An 18,698-nucleotide genomic window follows, 5' to 3' on the forward strand; every position below is an offset into this window, starting at 1 on the left:
TTTTTTTATTGATTTCAGAGAGGAAGGGAGAGGGAGAGATAGAAACATCAATGATGAATCATTGATTGGCTGCCTCCTGCACGCCTCTTCCTGGGGACTAAGCCCGCAACCTGGGCACCTGGGCATGTGCCCTTGACCGGAATCGAACCTAGGACCCTTTGGTCCTGCAAGCTGTCGCTCTATCCACTGAGCCAAACCAGCTAGGGCTTTTTTTTTTTCCCTTAAAGCCTTCTACTGATTAGGTGAGGTCCACCACAATATGGAAGATACCCTACTTTACTCAAAGTCTACTGATTTAAATGTTAATCTCATCTGAACAACACCTTCATTGCAACATCTGGACTGCTGTTTGACCATAGCACAGAAAATTAACCATCACAGCACCCAAAGAAAGACAGAGACGGAGACACGCGAGCTCAGTGAGGTGGGCATTAGAAGAGCGCAGGGCACCCTGATGGGGTGGCTCAGTTGGTTGGAGCATCATCCCGTACACCAAAAGGTTGCAGGTTTGATTCCTGGTCAGGGCATGGGGGAGGTAACCAATTGATGTTTTTCTCTCTTCCTTCCTCTCTAAAATCAATAAACATATACTCGGGTGAGGAGAGAAAAAGAAAAAGAGCACAGGACAGGGATTTTTCTCCACAGTGAGATTCTGAGCTGTTAATCCTACTTCGGGGTGGGGGAGGGGCTGGGTTTCAACACTATCTACCTGCTTTTGTGAGCCTCTGTTCCACTGGGCAGAAGGGCCCTTTGGAAATCAAGGCACAATAAACTCGTTTGCTTTTGAGGTGGATGTGGGGGGATTTCCCCATACTCCTTTGAGGTAATTGGGGTCACTCCATGTGTCAACAAACCTGTAACTCATTGCTCTTCTCTTCCACCAGCAAGAAGGGCTCCCACCTTGGGTGAGAACGCTGGGGTGCCTGCGGGACCCTGGCCTCGCTCTGCAGGGCTCGCTGAACGACCCTGTTCTGCCCCCACACAGCAGCATCCTTTCTATGGAGACCATGTCTACAGTTCTGCCCATTATGCCTGCCCGAGCCGTTTGTGCATGCTTTTATTTCTATTTCTATAAATGCAGACGTACACACATGCACCATTTATTCACTCAACACATTAGTTGCTTAGTTAGTACAACTTCTGGAGTTTAATTGCTAAATCAAATCCCTCCATTCCACGTTCTAGAGGGATCTGGAGTATGGTTTGTTTGGAGGAAGCTTCCCTTTTAGGGAGCTAATGACAGGAAAGAGCGGCGGGCTTTCTTGCCGTGAGGGGGAGGACTCCAGACGGTGCCTCCTCCGTGTCCTCGGCTTGCTGCGCTCTGGCATCTGTGAAGCTTTCTGAGCTTTTTCATCTGTACGTTGGCACAGTTATTCCTGCCTTCCTCTTATCACAGGACGTTGTGAAGATTAAAGGGCTGTAACTGCTTTGAAGAGTTTAAAAATGAGAAATGTTGATTAGACTATTAAAACAGGAGTGCTGGGGATGTCTATGGGGAAAAATCAGTAGTTTGGGAAAATCAAAATCCAATGCAGGTCGAACAATTCGGAAAATTAATAATGAATTCAGGACACCGGTCACCCACCTGACCATTCAGGCTTGGGGGAGTGAGACCTTTCTGCGGGGTGTGTCCCCGCCCCAGGCCCTGTCCCGAAAGGGGATGTGTGGAGGAGGTTTGAACAGAGACGGGAAATGGATTGCTTCCGCGATCTCTCCTGACATGACTGTTCAACCCAGCTGGTTTCTACGCTGATGGGGTTGCTCGGCTCTGCGTTTTCCTCAGGGAAGGATATCTGCAAGTCGACCCACCATGGCTGCGAGCACATTTGTGTTCATCGTGGCGATTCCTACATCTGCAAATGCTCAGAGGGATTTATTCTAGCTGAGGACGGAAGGCGGTGCAAGAGTAAGTGATCTGAACTTGGCTTTCTGCTTGAATTTGGTTTGGGAGTAAGTGTCTGAATTGGTGCAACATTTAGAAGGGCCATTTGGCAATTGTTTAAAGGCAGTTCAGCTTGTAGGAGTTTATCCTGTGACTATGTGCATGTATTCCCAAAGCTATAGACTGTATGTAAGAACATTTTGTGCAGTATTGTTTGTATCAGGAAAAAAATTGGGAACAAGGTCAATGTCCATCCCTAAGAGACTGGTCAGGTAAATTACGGTGCAGCTATACAGTAGAATACTATACAGCTGTTAAAAAAAAGAGTGAAGCAGCTCTAGATGTATTCCCAGGATATTTTAGCTGAAAAAAAAAGCATGGAGCTGAATGGTTTTTATAGTATATTACCATTGATATATTTTGTAAGAGGCTCTCTCTACCATACCATATATGGTGAGAGAGAGGACACACACACACACACACACACACACACATACACATACACATATATATACATACATACTCATATATACATACTTTTTGGTAATGTTTGAATTTTGTTCCATGTGCATATATTATCTTGTAGAAAAAAATTAAGAAAAAGGATAGAGAAAAAATTTAGAAAGCCCTCATGGTGAGGAAGCTCAGTACGGTAATGAGTCAAAAATAAAGGAAGAAACTGGGAAAAGACTTGAGGCACCATTCAAATACCAAAGAGACGGTCACCTCAGTCATGGTTCTGGGGCCCTCCCTCTGCCCCAGGGAGGGAAAGGTCACAGGAGAAGCTGCAGCTCAGCAGGAGGACAAAGGCGCTTTCCCACAGGGCAGCCGTGTGCTTAGTTAGTGAAGATCATGAGCTTTGGGTCCGACAGATCTGGATTTAAACCCCATTCATACACGTGTGTGAATTGGACAGATAATTTAGCTTCTCGGAGTCTCCGTTTTTTTAATCTATAGTATGAAGAATACATAAGATCATATCTTTAAAGGTGCTTAGCCCAGTGCTGGCCCGTTCTCAGTGCTTGACAAATGACAACTATTGTCATCAAGGGCAGAGCTGTCCGGAGACGGGCTTCAGGGAGAGGGATGCGTTCCTCAGGAGAGGTGCTCAGGCCCCCTGAATGGCTGCCCGCCAGGGATGTAGCAAAGATGTCAGCAGCAGGGGGGGCTGCACGAGGCGACCTTTAAAGGTTCTATTCAACCCTGAAATCCGGGAACTCTGTGAAAAGCAAATCAGTTGACTTAACTACCAAGGGAAGTTGGAGTGGCCCTCCTGCAAAGCCGCAGCCAGCACGTGGGCTGCAACCCTCCCGGATCTGAGGGCGGGCCCCTCTCCCCCATGCCCTTCACTCCATCCAGTGTTCTTGTTTCCTGGAGAAACTCCTGTGCCCCTGGTTCCGTGAGGAAAGAGTAGATGAGGAAGAGGAGAAAAGGCACTCACTGCTAGAAAATTACTCCAGTATTCCTGAAATCTGCCAGGGACCACACGCACCCCGCCTGAGTGGTTTTTTGTTTGTTTGTGGGTGTTTGTTTTTTTTTTTTGTTGATTCAGGAACAGGCTATGAATGTACATGAAGCTCTGAATTAGCCTTTGCCTCGTTCACTAATAAAGAATCAATAAGGTGAGTGATGAGGACAAGCACTTAATGGAGAGAGGAACCCAACCCCCCAACACACACACACACACACACACACACACACACACACACACACACACTAGCATGTCACTCAGGCCAGGCATAGACATATTTCTGCATGTGTGTGCCTTGTTTATTTATTGTGCTTCATGTTCAAAGATTAGAAGCTGCTTGATATATAACAGAGAATGTTATGAGATCATCCATTTGGATCTGTAAATGTCTTATGCAGCCCTAAGTAACAAAAAAAAAATCTCTCCACACCCGGATTGCTTAAGTATTTGCATAAAGCTTTTACTGTCAACCCTCTGAGTTGCCTGGAAAGCTTTCGTGTAGATAAAGGATTCACAGTGATAATTCATTTTTAAGTTTTTATAGGTCAGTAGGGCACTCACAGGCACTACCCAATGGACACCACCTCCTTTATTTTGTCAACAAGCATTTGTTGAATACCTACTGTGTGCCAAGTTTGGGGGGTGCAGAAATGAATGAGATATGGTCCCCGATGTGGAGGAACTGGCAGGCTGGAAGAGAAGACCACACACGATGAGCCCTCGCACAGTGTGTGGGGTACCCTGGACGACACGCAGCGGGGAGCCGGGGGTTCGTCTTGGTCTCCATCGCAGTCCTGCTGCGCCTCCTGCTTTGCATGAAGCACATGCTCAATAAGCAGGTTTTTGTTGAATAAACATGTGTGTGGGGGGGGGGCACACGGGGTAACTAGTACAAGCTGGGTTACTGTGAAGCTCCCTGGAACAGGTGATGGCGGAGCTGCATTTTAAGGATTTCCTCTCCGCTGTCTCAGAACGCCAGCACTGGGTGGGGTCACCTCCTGGAGTCGAGTTACGGAAGCTTTTGGGTGCTGTCAGGCCCTTCAGTGTCCTTTACACAAGTCCCTCCAGACCTGGCTGCCAGGGCCCAGGGTGCAGGGGGCCTGGTGCCCTAGTTTATGCCTCTGCTGTGCGTCTCTCCCAACACCTCGTGGCTGCATGTTATCTAGAGAACAAAGGCGGCTCTCCAAAGTGGTTGTGCCTCCAACAGAAGCACGACTGTCTTCTCCTCTTGTGCATAAATAATTGCTTAAAAACCCCATCTCAGCTTTCCTTTCGTTCTTCCAGGATGCTCTGAAGGCCCACTTGACCTGGTCTTTGTGATCGATGGATCCAAGAGCCTCGGAGAAGACAATTTTGAGATCGTGAAGCAGTTTGTCACTGGGATTATCGATTCCCTGGCGGTTTCCCCCAAAGCCGCTCGAGTCGGGCTGCTCCAGTATTCCACGCAGGTCCGCACGGAGTTCACCCTGAGAAACTTCAGCTCGGCCAAGGACATGAAAAAAGCCGTGGCCCACATGAAATACATGGGCAAGGGCTCCATGACGGGGCTGGCCCTGAAACACATGTTTGAGAGGAGTTTCACGCCAGCAGAAGGGGCCAGGCCCCTCTCCGCACGGGTGCCCCGGGTGGCCATCGTGTTCACCGACGGACGGGCTCAGGATGACGTCGCCGAGTGGGCCAGTAAAGCCAAGGCCAATGGTAATGTGGCTGGAGGAGCGGTTGCCACCACTCAAGGTTCAGGCTGCTTAAGCTCACGTGGTGGTCACAGCTGGCCACGGGAGGGAGATCTGAGTGTACAGTGGCTCTCCCAAACTGCCCTCTGGAGGCCTTAAAGGGAGTTCCGGGTCGGGAAGGATGCAGAAGGGTTGCAGACTGGCCATTAGCCCAGACACAGACCCCACACCTGAGACATCATCTACTGCACTTCACCAGCCCGGGTGTGACCGCCCGTGGAGAGAATCAATCTCCACGTGCTATTTACCACAGACAAATACACAACAGTCCCCAAACACTGGTAAAAATAGATTCCTGGTGGAACTTTTCTGATACTTAAAAAAAAATGTTTTTGTTGGTTTTAGAGAGAGAGGGAGAGGGATAGAGAGGTACATTAATGAGAGAGAAACTTCATCAATAAGCTGCCTCCTGCACTCCGCCCATTGAATCAAGCCCACAACCCCGGCATGTGCCCTGGCCAGGAATCGAACTGGTGACCTGTTGTTTCCCGGGTCGGCACTCAATCCCTGAGCCACACTGGCCAGCCGGATACTTTACAAAACAAAGCTAATACTGCAAGTGAACCAGTGAAAGCACAACAGCCGTGGGAGAGCAAATACTCGTGTTTGCAAAAGTTAGCTTTTGAGAAAATCAAGCTGTTGGGGATTATGACTAAGCTCTCATTGCTCAGTAGAACTCGCCTCTTCTCCGAGTTGTGTGACGCAGGGGGGGCTGGAGGTTACTTTAGTGGTGGGCAGATGTGAAGTGTGGCAGAGCAGTATGGCCCTTGGAAAAAGGAAATCCAAAAGCTAGGTGGTTGGGAGAGACAGCTTAAGGCAGAGTGTCTGAATTCTTTGGGGAGACGAGAAAACTTGAGGTTGTGAGGCCGTTCGCTGAAAAGCCGCTTTCTTTAGGAGCTTGGTGAGGGCACATTGCTTTAGCAGGTCCTACCAAGCGGAAAAGGGGACGCACAGACCAGGGCTCCATCCGAGACTTTTCAGACCCAGTGCCGGGCACGTAGCACACGCGTGACTAGTACTTGCCGAGTGAACGAGGAGTGGGAGTGCCAGCGAGCCCACGGGTGAGCTCCCTCCTCTCCAGAAAGGCTGGTTCACATGGGCATCCGGTCACTCTTTGTAAGGAGGCCAACGCGGTGACATTGCTTCCCTCACTACTCACACCTTTTCTCTGTGCTCAAGACTAGCAGCCACGAAGGGTCCTGCCTAAATCATCTGGTGCCCGCTCACTCCCAGCTCCTCTGCTTCTAGACTAGCTTGTAAAAGCTCATGTCAAACCCATGGGCCCCTAGAGCTGCATCCTCAAGATACTGGGGAAAGCATCTGTCTCCAGGGACCGTGGTTAGCCCTTTCATGTGTCACATTGAGATCAGTCTACCTTTCTTTTCCGCCAACTCACATTTCCACAAATCACCCCAAGGCAGGTGGTAGGAGAAACACACGTTTATTTGGTTCCTGAATCAACAAATGTATCTGAAGTGACATCTTCTAGTGAATTTAATTATTCCTATGCATAGCTGACACAATCTTAAAACAGTAATTATCCTTTTTAGGAAGTTGTACATAAACTCACTGGGCTCTTAGACAAGTATGCTGAACTTGACTGTTGTTGACCTTGCACAGACTTAGAACAAGGCATAACTCTTGCCCATTGGCTTAAAGAGCCATTTTTATGTGTATTTAAAAAAATATATCTAGTCTAATGAATTAGCCACAATAAGATATCAGTGCTGAAAATTTTTGACAATCGAGTAGAACTTAAGTTCTTATTGTTTCACTTTCACATAAAGAGTGTACGGGGCAGGGAGTCTAGTGATTGATAATTTGAAAAGCTTTTGGAGCCGTCTCGTTATCTCTTTGGATATCTAATGTTGATTCTTGGGGTTTGTTCTTTTTTCCTGACTTTGGGGCTTTCCAGTCTGCGGGTCTGGGGTCCTCCTTTTCAGCTTGGCACCTCCTCCCAAGGCTTTGTCTTCCCCAGGGCGGTGGGCAGAAGGCTGCCTCACCTGGCCCAGGTCACTTCCAGTTCCTACCTGGTACCATTGGAAGTAGAAACTATTATGAGGTCATAAAATGCCTGTCTCTTAGACTTCTCCCAGGAGATTCCCAGTCAGTAAGCCATAGCTGCGTTCCACTCTATGCACAGGCTAATTCAAGGGAAAGGTACGATTTGTTAAGTGGCCTTGCCCAGAGCCAAGCAACAGGATGGTTGTCCAGCTCCCACACCTCTCTTGGATTCCTGTCTTTTGCTCACAGAGCCAACATAAAAATGGTGAAAAAATAAAGTGAGGTTGACATGGAAATCACACCATTTAATATCTAGCTTTGGGAGCAGTATACACAACTTCCAGGCCATGGGAACAGGACACAGTTCTCACCACCGTGTTCTTACTTTGCTCTGCACCGTAGGCATAACCATGTATGCCGTCGGGGTAGGAAAAGCCATTGAGGAAGAACTGCAGGAGATTGCCTCCACGCCCACGGACAAGCATCTCTTCTATGCCGAAGACTTCAGCACAATGGGCGAGATAAGTGAAAAGCTAAAGAAAGGCATATGTGAAGGTACTATAGCTCGTGTCTAGGAGAGATCTTAGCGGACGGGGCAGCATGAACCCTTGAATGAGAAATTCTCAACCCATTCCTTCAAGGTGCTCAGAAAAGTGTCTCCCTGGGGTGCAGGGCCAGTGACACCTGTAAACACTACGCACAGAGGGCGGAAGAGGGGTCAGAGAAGACAAAAGGAACAGCCCACATGGCTTGGTGATGCTGTGCTGAGCTGTGATGGCGCTTTGACACACTGGCATACTTAATCCGCACAAAACACCTTTAGAGGTGGTCATTTAAGAAACCATTTTGTAAATCGGGAGGGCTGACGCGCCATTTCAGGGTATGCCTGTACTAGTAATTGGGGTGGAAAGGGATGGCAGCCCTTTCTTGTCCACTGTCTAAAGTTAAAGACTGCCTCCGGGCATGGGCTCCATCTGCTTGTAGAACACTAGGCTGCCCTTTAGGATTTAGATTTCTGTACACGAGCTCCCTCTGCTTTCCTCGTTTACTGTGCCACGTCAGGCATGCTGACGTACAGTTCTGCCCATTTTCCCCTTTACTCGTGTCCCAGGTTCAGGCACCAATAAAATCCCAGACTAAGTGATGTACCTTACTCCTCTGTAAAGGAAAAACACAGTGCGAGGAAGGACCAGGGAGGGAAGGCCTTTCAGATTTCTAATCTGAGTAGATAATGTTTTGCCTCTAGGCCAGGGGTGGGGAACCTTTTCCTCCAAGGGCCATTTGGATATTTATAACATCACTCACTTAACACATTGTGGACCAGTTTTATTGCTAGCTTTACCCAGTGGCCAGATAAGTTTCTATTGAACGAGTACGAAAAACGTTTTACATAAATGTTAAAGGCACGCTTTAAAACTAAATACCCATTGCATTTTTAAGTTATTTATTACATGTTCTTACAAGCTACTATCTTTTTCAAGTATGATACCTTGTAAAACAGTGTAATATGAAGCGAGAATTCTCGTGATCCGTCCGCATGATGTAATTTACTTAATATACATTTATGTTGCTGTGGACAAAGCTCCTAGACTTGTTGAATTTTGAGCCCTGTGGTTGCCTTGGCAGGGCCAGACCAAATGATAAGGCCCATCAATTCCAGTGGAAAGGCCTCAAGAAGAGCTGTTGCCACTGCAACTTGATGCTTGACCTTTCCCCCACCTCCCCTCCTACACATGATATTTGGGGGGCATTCTTAAGAAGCACGTGAGGGGTCCAGGCTTCCCCCAGTAGAGAACTCTCGAGTGGTCTCGGATTATCTTCACAGCCAAGTGCTTTTTGGATCTGTGGTGTTAGCAAATAAAACCGAAATACCCTGGGCTACATCAGGTAGGTAAGGAGCTGGTCTGGGACCAGTTTCCTGAGTGACACGTGTGCATGCGGACAACCGTCACCCCTTCTGGTCATCTTTTCCCTCTCAGCTCTGGAAGACTCTGACGGAAGTCAGGACTCCCCAGCTGGGGAACTGCCAAAGCGGGGTCACCAGCCAACAGGTAAGTTAAAAAGCAGTGTTCTCAGAACCTTGGGTGGAAGCTCCCACCATGGCCTCCCCCCAGACAGAAGTTGTAGAGATGAAAGCAAGATCTGAATGATAACTATGGCTTTTCCCCTCGGTCAGACAGGAAACACTGACTCCACACCTTAAGCCATGTTTGGTAATAGCCTCTCTGAGTCTTATTGCCAAAGTTTTTCCCAAAGTCAAGTTGTGTGCCCCGCGCTAGGAACACCACAGCCGTTAGGCAGGTTTGACTTCACTTGTCTCTCTCTTTACAGAATCTGAGCCAGTCACCATAAATATCCAAGACCTCCTTTCCTGTTCTAATTTTGCAGTGCAACACAGGTATCTGTTTGAAGAAGACAGTCTTTCACGGTCTGCACAAAAGCTGTTCCATTCCACAAAATCTACAGGTAATTCCTAGTAGGATGTTACTATAGGTTATCTTGATAACAGCCTCTCAGCTTGCCAACCAACTCCGTGTAAAAGAGGAAAGGAAAGGAGGAATGAGGAAATCAGGTGGGGAAGAGAGAGTGTAAAATGAGATCCTAAAGAAGGGACTGAAGTGGTCTCCCTGGCCACAGTACAGGCCACTTCGGAGTTGGAAGGCTTCCCTGGACTTACGGGATCGGGCTCTGTGGGAAAAGCTGAACATTTCTTTCATTATGGTTTCCTCCTTATGCTGATTCAGTCCCATTATTATGCGTCTGGGAAGTCTGGTGGGTTTACAGAGGTGAACACTTTCCATCTGCTTTCTCAGGAAGTCCTTTGGAAGACAGACCTGATGAATGCAAATGTGAAAACCTTCTAATGTTCCAGAACCTTGCAAATGAGGAAGTAAGAAAATTAACACAACGCTATATCCTTTTCTGGTTTTGTGCTTCTGTATGGAACGCAGAGAACATTACCAAACCATCCCAAGCACAAAGGGAGTCATTTCCATGACACCAAGAGCAGTGAGCTCCCGGAAGGGCTTCTTTCTTAAGCAGCCTGATGGGGTCTGGGAGCCAAGGGCAAGCCAGGCTTAGTGCAAGGCTCAGGCACGTAGCTGCCGTCTGCTGTTCTGGAGGGTTTAGCAGTAAGGCCGGTCGGCCAGTCAGTACGCGAAGGAAGGAAACACTCATTTAATGAACTCCCTCTCTCCTGGGAGAAATTGGAGGCTATGCCCTGATCTGAAGTGTACCAAAGGTATAGTATCAGGAGCAAAGCACGTTGTAGAACCAAGAGGTTTCAAACTCCATCTAAACGCCGAGTTTTTCCTTTGGCCCCAGCCCACACCGCAGCCACATTTGGTCAGTGTTTAGTTTCTAGAGGACTGGGGTTGGTTTTTTGTTTTTGGTTTGGCAGCAAAGATCTTTTATATCAGCACTCTAAGATGAAACATTCCACCAAGGGAACAGCAGGATCCAATGATTCATTAAAACAATATTACAAATAGGAGGAATGCTTTGGGATAACGGAGAAATGGAGATTTAGCACTTTACACACGGAACAGCCTGCCAACTGCTCTGAACTTATAATTAGTCAGCGTACTAAAGCTGGCTTGTATCTATCTCAACATGGATCAGCCAGTCAGTAGGGAAATGGTTTAATTCAGAACTATTTCTGTGTCAGTGGGTTTCTATAAGGAACAACATAGAGCAGTTACCTTTCTGAAAACTGGGAATATGGTCCCCTAAAAAAATATGACTGGTTAACACATCTGGGCTCTCATTCTGCCACCAAGAGGGCAGGTGGAAAGTATTAAGGAGCTTCAGGGAGTAAGACAAATGCTTATTCGAATGAGCCTCTCCTCTTCCTTTTTCCACCTCAACCCTGAGAGTCTCCTTCACAAGAGACTAAGGAAGTTTTATATCAAAGAGCACAGGTCGGCAGTCTTCAAGGTTGCTACCCTTTGGCCATACCTGACATAAGTGAAAACTCCCCATCTCCCTCCGGACTTCTTATCTTACTTTCCAAGGCTTAATCCTTTTATTCTCTTCACTTTACCAACAATATCAATTCTGGCTCACAGAGGTGTGCTACTGCAAACTAATTTATAAGTAACAGGTCTGATGAGAAATGAAAAAGAAAAATCATTTGAACCACGCTATCCTGCTTTGATGTTTTAACTCCAAAAAACACTTACAGTCTTGGAAGCATGTGTTAACAGTATAAATTTACAAGTCAGGTTTTAAAAATACTTAACAGAAACAGGAGGGGGAAAGCCTTATATTTTTAGGACAAATTTTTATGTAGGTAAATCAAGTGATAATTTAAACGTAAATAAAAATGAACGATTCCTCTTCCTTAATTTGAGATGTACTAGAAGAAATGACACAGAGAATGGAAGCCCTAGAAAATCGTCTGAGATACAGATGAAGATCCAAAATACTCTGTATTTGTATGTCACACTGTATCAAGGACTACAATGAAAGCGGTTCAGAGCCCCGAAGCTCAGGCTATCGCTAATTCTGTAAGGTTGTAAACATGATTAGTACTGAGAAAGCTGGTTTGCTATGGCACAAAGGCAAAAAGTAGACACTTAACTTGTATAAATTTAATGAGAAAAAAAATCCTTCAGAATCCTAAAATGAGTTTACCACCATGAGAACAAATAAGCTATGCAAGATACTCTGTAACATACTGTGGACAGGATTTGCTTTGCCCTCTCCTCCCTTAGAATGTTGCAATTGCATTGGACCACAAAGTAAAGTTTGCACGGTCTTACTGCTGTGGAACACTGGCCATAGGAAAAGCTATTTTTTTTTGTGTTGGACTTTACCTTGATATATGTATATGGACGTATGCATAAAATCATAGGACATGTACTTGTGTAACAAGTTGTTTTTTTAATACAATATTAAAGTTCACTTCAGAGATGGCACTCTGTGTGAAATTCTTAGTTTAACTTTAAATGCAAGGTATGTAAACATGAAATGACCAATATACATATGAAAAAAATGTTGAATCTCACTGCTAATCAGGAAAATGCAGGTTAAAACAATAGCTTAGCAGAAATGAGTATGTCTTACTATAACACGTGTTGGTAAGGATGTGGAAATCTGGGGTTCCTGTACAATGTACACAACCTTGTATTCTAGCCTCTGCATTTTAGCAGGTATGAGACCTATGCAAAAATGTTGCTAGAGTTTACCAAAGTCACAAATTAGGAACAACCTGATCATCAGAAGGGTAACTGATGAATTGTGGCATAATCCATAACTCAGAAATAATATACAGCATTTAAAAGGAATACACCTACATATATACATGGTTAAACTAAAAAACAAAGTTAAATTTAAATAGCCAATAGTAAAGTATATTTAGCGTACCATTTCTGTAGATGTAAAGAAACCCTCAAACATAACTATTGGTCCAGATACATAAATATGTACATTTAAGTACAAAGAAACGTTCTGGACGGATATATACAATAGTGGTTGTCCTTGGGATAATGAAGTGGGAATAGGGACAAGGCCAAAGGACACTTCTGGTGTATCAGGCCAAGGCATCTGGAGCAGCAAGAAAACACCACAGGTGGCAGCTTCATTAGGAAATGAAGACACCCAAAAGATATCCACCCATCGATTTGGGAGGCCAAGTGATGCCTTACCAAGTACCTTGAATAAGCTTTTGTTTAAATATTTCAAGACAGCCCGGCTGGTGTGGCTCAATGGTTGAGCATCAACTCATGAACCAGGTCATGGTTTGATTCCTGATCAGGGCACATGCCAGGGTTTTGGGTTCAATCCCCAGTAGGTAGTGTGCATGAGGCAACCGGTGATGATTCTCTCTCATCACTTATGTTTCTTTCTCCCTCCCTGAAATCAATAAAAACATATTTTTTTAAAAATTAGTAAGTTTATTGTTTCAAGACAAGCGTTTCCAACGGAATGTTCTCCCAAAACACCTAGGCTCAATCGTATCTGAAAAGGATTCTTTCCAAGTATAAAATGCATAATTCAAAGTCTAAAGCTCTGTTTATATTTGAGTCATCCACTTGATCCAGAAAACAGATTTTCATTAGGAAGTATTGATTTGGCATTTCCGTTTGGGATGTAATTGACTCCATTCTACTTCACTTTCTGTTGAGTCCTGGCTCCCTCTAGTGGTTCTAGTCTGCCCTCACTAATTTTTTTTAAGCTATTATATTAAACACATTTCATTAGAAGTTTTCAAAATTCTCCAACTTGGTGAGAAAATGTCTTCAAGAGAAATGACTCCAACGAACCCATCAAATTTATAGATTAATCCAAGGTATTTAACTTGAAAATTGGAAAACTTTCTCCATTTCCTTTGTTTTGCTATCTTGTCTCATGTGTAAAGGTTTTGCATTCGTTTCATTATTTGTGACTCTCAAAGCCTTGATTCTGTCAAATGGGATTAATAGTATTATCTCATTGGATTGTCAAGAGTGGTTAAATGGGTTAACATGTACACTTAAAATACTTAATATCAGCTATTGTTTTTCTTCAGCAGTCAAGAGCATCTGACACATAAATGGTATCACATACATGTATATTGAGTAAATTCTTTGCTTACCTTACCCAATGAAAATACTTAGGCAGATTCCCACTCCTAAATTGTCTTTTGAAGCAAAAAGATATAAGGTAGTGTATAATGGTTAATGTTCAAGACCCATTATCAACAAGATAAAGATAAAATTCTGGACTAGAAAACCATAAGCATATCAGTGAGAAGTAAAGGTTTAAGCCCTAAAAGTCATTATTCATGCTGGTTTCTGAATTTTTATTATGTGCCAACCACATAATCAATGATAAAATGTTGAAAATATTAAGTCCCAGGGAGTGGGGCTGGAGGGGGTCAATGGGGGAAAAAAAGGGGACATATGGAACCTTCAAACAATAAAGATTAAAAATAAAATGTTAAATCCCTGTCCTCTGGAACCTTAATTTAATGAGACGAATGTGAATGCCATAAGGTTCCATGGCAACTCAGAGGCACCCAATCTAGACTGGGAGAGGATGTTGGGGTGACCTGAAAGGGGAAAGAAACCAGATACAAGTAGAGGGAGCAGCAAGTCTAAGTTGGAAATAGCAATTATAAGAGAGAATATCAGAGAACTGTTTTCCATGAACCAGATGACAATCTTCCAGAAAGTCCAACCAAGTTTGGTTTCTTCTCTATATACCTTTTGCTCTGCTATACCATACGGACTGCAATTAACACTCAAAATCCAACTTCTTTGGAACATTTAGAAAAAAATCTCTCAGCATAGGTATGGGACTAAATGTAATTGGCTGGAACATCTAGTCCCCTACATACAAGAGAGCTTTCCAGCCAAATATTATAATATAATCAGAAGAGAACATTTTAAAATATCACCTTATACCTTCCAAGATCTTAGTTTTTTTTTTTTTTAAAAAATATTTTTATTGATTTCAGAGGGAAATATCAATGAGTCATTGATCGGCTGCCTCCTACATGCCTCCGACTGGGGATTGAGTCCACAACATTCCTCTGAAATGTTTTTTCCAAGCAATATTAACAAACATACCTGGGAGATGTAATATGAAATGACAACATTTGGGGCTGGTGGAACATTTTAATTTTCTTTGCTACTCAGATTTGGTCGATTTAAGGTGAATTATTAATTTTAAGTTTAGAACCTACTGCCTCTCAAACACATTCAAATATAAACTCCAACAATGTCCTGAGACTGGAATTATGAAAATAAGAGTCTCTTAAAAATACAGTAAAAGAAAGGAACTCAGTGTGGGAACTGGGTTTATAGCTCTTAACCTAAAGGCCTTGCCCCATCCATCTAGCTGCCTCCTCTCTAATCCTATCTTCAGGAAAGTGTACTGAGACAAATACAAAAATAACTGAAGCGAATGCAGTTTTTAAACCAAGCTCTGGTCAATTTTATTAAAGAAAAATTTCCCATGATTTACTTTTCACCAGTCTGTTCTGGCATGCTTCTAATGATATCAGAATCACCTGGAAAATAAAACAATAATAATTTTACAATTCATTTAATGGCAAATGGTAATCATGAAATTAACAGTGGTTATCTTCGTTATTGCACTAGCTGTCCTGCCATTTCTGAGGCTGATCATATATATCAGACTTGGCTTATCACCAGCATTTAGAAAACCAGACCTAGGGCAAGAACTAGGTCTGGGGACACATGCATGGTTTTAATATAGCGAATGTTTAGCCTGCCCTGATTATTACAAAATCAGAACAGCGAGAATAATTCGCATTATTTTATGAATTAAAACTTAAGTTCAAAACACGTGCAGTTGACCCTTGAAATCAGGAATTAGGGGTGTCGACCCCTACGTGTAACTTAAGTCAGCCTTCCACACACATGTATTCCCAACCACAGATTCAAACTACCGGTACTGTCTTTGTTCTATAATTGGTGAATCCACGGATGGGAAACCCATCGAAAGAAATCTGTGTATGTGACTCATGAAGTTCAAACCTGTGTTGTTCAAGAATCAACTTCTTTCAACCAATGTTTCCTCTCTGTTTAAGCATCCAGTAGATTACTTTCCTCTATTCACCTGATTATTTTCCCCTTTTATAATTTCATCTTTTACCAAGGTCCTAAATCATTATGTTGAGAGATCAAATAAAATTCACAATCTCAAAAAAAAAGAAAAAAAGAATTCACTTATAGCAAAGCCAAAGTACTGACACTCATCAATTCTCTGTGAAATAAGGATATCCCTTAATATATCCAAATTATCACCATCTGAACTCAGGAACCAGTATAGCAAATACTTATATTATACAATTTAAGAAGCATACCTGGGTCAATGATAGCCAGTGTGCATACCCTGTAGTATTTTCCACACGCTGTGCCCAATTCAATATTATTGCCACTGTAGTGATGGACACCAGTCTTGGCCAACATGGCATAGTACTCTATTTCAGATTTCCTTTGGGAACCAAAAAAGGGCAAATAAATGTCATACCAAATGACTGACAGACTAAGTACCACCTCTTTCATAAGTTTTAATACTGGTGAGGCCTTCCAACAGTAAATAAGCCAGTTATTACTCTTAAAAACCTATTACATTGGCCAATACAAACCATCCTTTACTTGATACGAGACAACCAGCAAAAATCTACTTAACACCTACGGTTAGGACGGCATCTATGCTCATGGAGAAGAGGGTAGGTGCAAAACCAAAGCATTACTTACTTAGTGTTTACTGCATACCAGATACTTTACATAATGAAGAAATTGAGGCAGAGAATAAGAAATTGAGGAATCAGAATTCAAACCCATGTTACTTTGAAAAGTTGGTCCATTTCTATCACCCTTTGATGCGGAATCGTAGTTTGAAGGTGATACTACCCAGAATTAACGTTTGTAGCAATTGGGTAGGTAGATATTAGTGGTTTTACAAATTTGAAGGGAGTTCTAACAGAACGTTCCTCCTACTCAAAGTGTGGATCCAGACCAGCAGTGGTGTCATAAGGGGCTTGTTGGAAATGCATCATCCCGGGCCCATTCAGACCCAAAAGTAGAATCTGCAATTCACTCGTGTGTTCATGTTTGAGCAGCACTGCTATAGACGGCAGGCTTAAAAGGAATGCTTGAAACAAGACCAAACTATGGGATGGGGAGCACTCCGTAAGTATATACACCCTATAAGATGCTACGAGGTTATGCATTATCACTGAAAACCAATGTGGGCAGGGGACTGATCATGGCGTATATTCTTTAAGTTCAAAGTTTCTTTAACTTCTTTACAATGCCCACTAAGTTCCATTTTAAAAGCTGAAAAAACTGTGGCCGAAAACTGACATAGGAGGATGAACTAGGTGATTCTATGGCAGCCTGCAACTCCACAGTCAGCCTGGACTTTTCTTAACTAGCTTTTCTCCAGCAAAACACGTTCCTACCATGAAGCACTTTTAGAGCATCTCAAAGCTAAAAGAATGACCAAAGACACAGCACAGAACACATGTAAAAACAAAATAGATGTATGTGCTCCCCTCAAACCTTTGACATTCTGTGATGGTTATCACTTCTGCCCCACTTCTCCCATAAGATAAGCTTACACTGGGAGAAAACATGCTTGGGGGGTAGGGAGGAGTGGGAATCAAGAGCCAAACAACAAAACAGCGAAGTCATTCCCAATAGCAAGCTTCTGTCAAGTGTTCGCTTATAAAACAGACTTTATATACGGTAATCCCGAGTCCACGCCGCGCATACTGCAAGTTTGCACGCTGCACCCTCGCTCTCGGTGAATCTGCAGGGAGCACACACACCTCAGGGCTGGGCAGTTGTTGGCCAGGATGACCAGCTTCGCTTTGCCTTGTCGGATCATCTTCAGCGTCTGCTTGTACCCCAGCACGTACTTGCCGCTTTTCATCACCAGCTGGAGCCTCGAGTTGATCGACTCCAACGACTTTTTCTACAAAGCAAACACTGACCGTGTCTCTGAAGGCCTGGTCTGGAACCACCCCAAAACTGGATCCAGCTTTCTAGAAGCCGAGACCGTTAATAAAACCTCCGAAGGCCAGGCCCGAAGTCCTGAAAGGCCCCATCGGGTTTCTTTTGGGACCCCCCCCCCCCCCGAACCCATCGGGCGTGCTGTCTCTCCCCACGGTGCTCCCATGCCCGCCCCGCCGAGACAGCTCCCCACGTGAATCGGCTTCCGGCCCGCTCCACTCACCGTCTTCTTTGCGGCCACCATCTTCCTGCCTCAAGTGCGGGACGGCCCCCAACCTAGGACACACGGAGCACAGGAAAGGGGGTTCAGGAACCCGAGGTCCAATGGCACCCCGCGGGGCCCCCCCGCAAGGCTAAAGCGCCAGCCGCTGGAGCCCACTCACCAGATGCAGCCGCCAAGATGGCCGGGGAGCGAGAAAGGAAGTAGTTCCCACAATGCAAAGCTCTTCACCACCCGGCCGGGAGCCCCGGACCGGAAGCGGAAGCAAATCGCCAGCGGAAGAGGCAGGGCCAGAAGGAAAGGACCGCTCCGGTTGCCATAGGTACCGCTGGGGAGAGCGGCGGCGGTGCTGTGAGCCGAAACAAGCCGCGTGCTCGTTGTTGCTCTTGCTTCCAGCTGCGGACCGAGGCGCCGAGGTCGGTGGAGCTGGTTGGGAACTGGAGAACCGATGAAGGTGAGGCGGGAGGAGCGGCGAACGGGGACGGCGCGGCTGCACCACGGTCTTAGTTGCTGCTGCTCTTCTCTGCCCGAAGCCAAGGCTCTTGGAGAACCGGAGGACGGCGGCGCGCCGCAGCGCCGGGCTGCCCTCGCCTTCCCCGCCGGCATCTCCGGGGCCAAAGCAGCTGCGGGCCCGCCCGTGCCCTCGCCCCAGTTGCTGGTTCCTCCAAGAACCGTAGCGCCCCGCACTGGCTTCCCCAAACCCACCTCTTTCTTGGCCGTGTTAGTGTCAACTTAGTCAAACACCGAAACAGCTAAGTCATTCACAATAGCAAGCTTCTGTGCACAGAAGGAGGGATAATGATTTACTTATTTTTAAAAATGAGTTTTTACTGATTTTAGAGAGAGGAGGGGAGAGAGAAACATCCATTGACCAGAGAGCGAATCCACAACTGGGCATGTACCCTGAGCGGGAATC

The 18,698-nt window shown here is 45.0% G+C and overlaps 2 protein-coding genes across 4 annotated transcripts in view; one reads left to right on the top strand and one right to left on the bottom strand.

Moving 5' to 3' along the window:
* Window positions 1-12,009, top strand: part of MATN2 (matrilin 2) — a 116,090-nt gene extending 104,081 nt beyond the window's left edge. The window contains exons 13-19 of one of the 3 annotated variants that reach the window (XM_079796709.1): window positions 1,784-1,906; window positions 4,638-5,051; window positions 7,493-7,645; window positions 9,070-9,141; window positions 9,422-9,556; window positions 9,904-10,002; window positions 11,449-12,009. In XM_079796709.1, coding sequence (XP_079652835.1) covers window positions 1,784-1,906; window positions 4,638-5,051; window positions 7,493-7,645; window positions 9,070-9,141; window positions 9,422-9,556; window positions 9,904-10,002; window positions 11,449-11,504 — 1,052 coding nt within the window. In that variant the 3' untranslated portion in view covers window positions 11,505-12,009. Of the gene's footprint in view, window positions 1-1,783; window positions 1,907-4,637; window positions 5,052-7,492; window positions 7,646-9,069; window positions 9,142-9,421; window positions 9,557-9,903; window positions 10,440-11,448 lie in introns of those variants that run through there. The other 2 variants (XM_079796710.1, XM_079796708.1) reach the window with 2 other exon arrangements.
* Window positions 12,010-14,983: 2,974 nt separating this feature from the next.
* RPL30 (ribosomal protein L30) lies at window positions 14,984-18,024 on the bottom strand. The gene is made up of 5 exons (XM_079796579.1): window positions 17,946-18,024; window positions 17,786-17,838; window positions 17,379-17,524; window positions 15,906-16,036; window positions 14,984-15,086 (listed from the first exon to the last, which is right to left on the bottom strand). Exons 2-5 carry the CDS (start codon window positions 17,804-17,806, stop codon window positions 15,037-15,039), a joined length of 348 nt encoding a protein of 115 aa, XP_079652705.1. The 5' UTR covers window positions 17,807-17,838; window positions 17,946-18,024; the 3' UTR covers window positions 14,984-15,036.
* Window positions 18,025-18,698: the final 674 nt, after the last annotated feature.

The sequence above is a fragment of the Cnephaeus nilssonii genome, assembly GCF_951640355.1.
Source record: "Cnephaeus nilssonii genome assembly, chromosome: 18".
Classification (NCBI taxonomy): domain Eukaryota; kingdom Metazoa; phylum Chordata; class Mammalia; order Chiroptera; family Vespertilionidae; genus Cnephaeus; species Cnephaeus nilssonii.

Bases quoted from the DNA above. Each gene is read 5' to 3' on its own strand.
- RPL30 (XM_079796579.1), bottom strand. From the start codon at position 17,806: ATGGTGGCCGCAAAGAAGACG. The intron at 17,525-17,785 runs GTGAGTGGAGCG...TTTGCTTTGTAG, and splicing joins TGGTGGCCGCAAAGAAGACG to AAAAAGTCGTTGGAGTCGAT. The intron at 15,087-15,905 runs GTATGCTTCTTA...TTTATTTTCCAG, and splicing joins ACTGGCTATCATTGACCCAG to GTGATTCTGATATCATTAGA.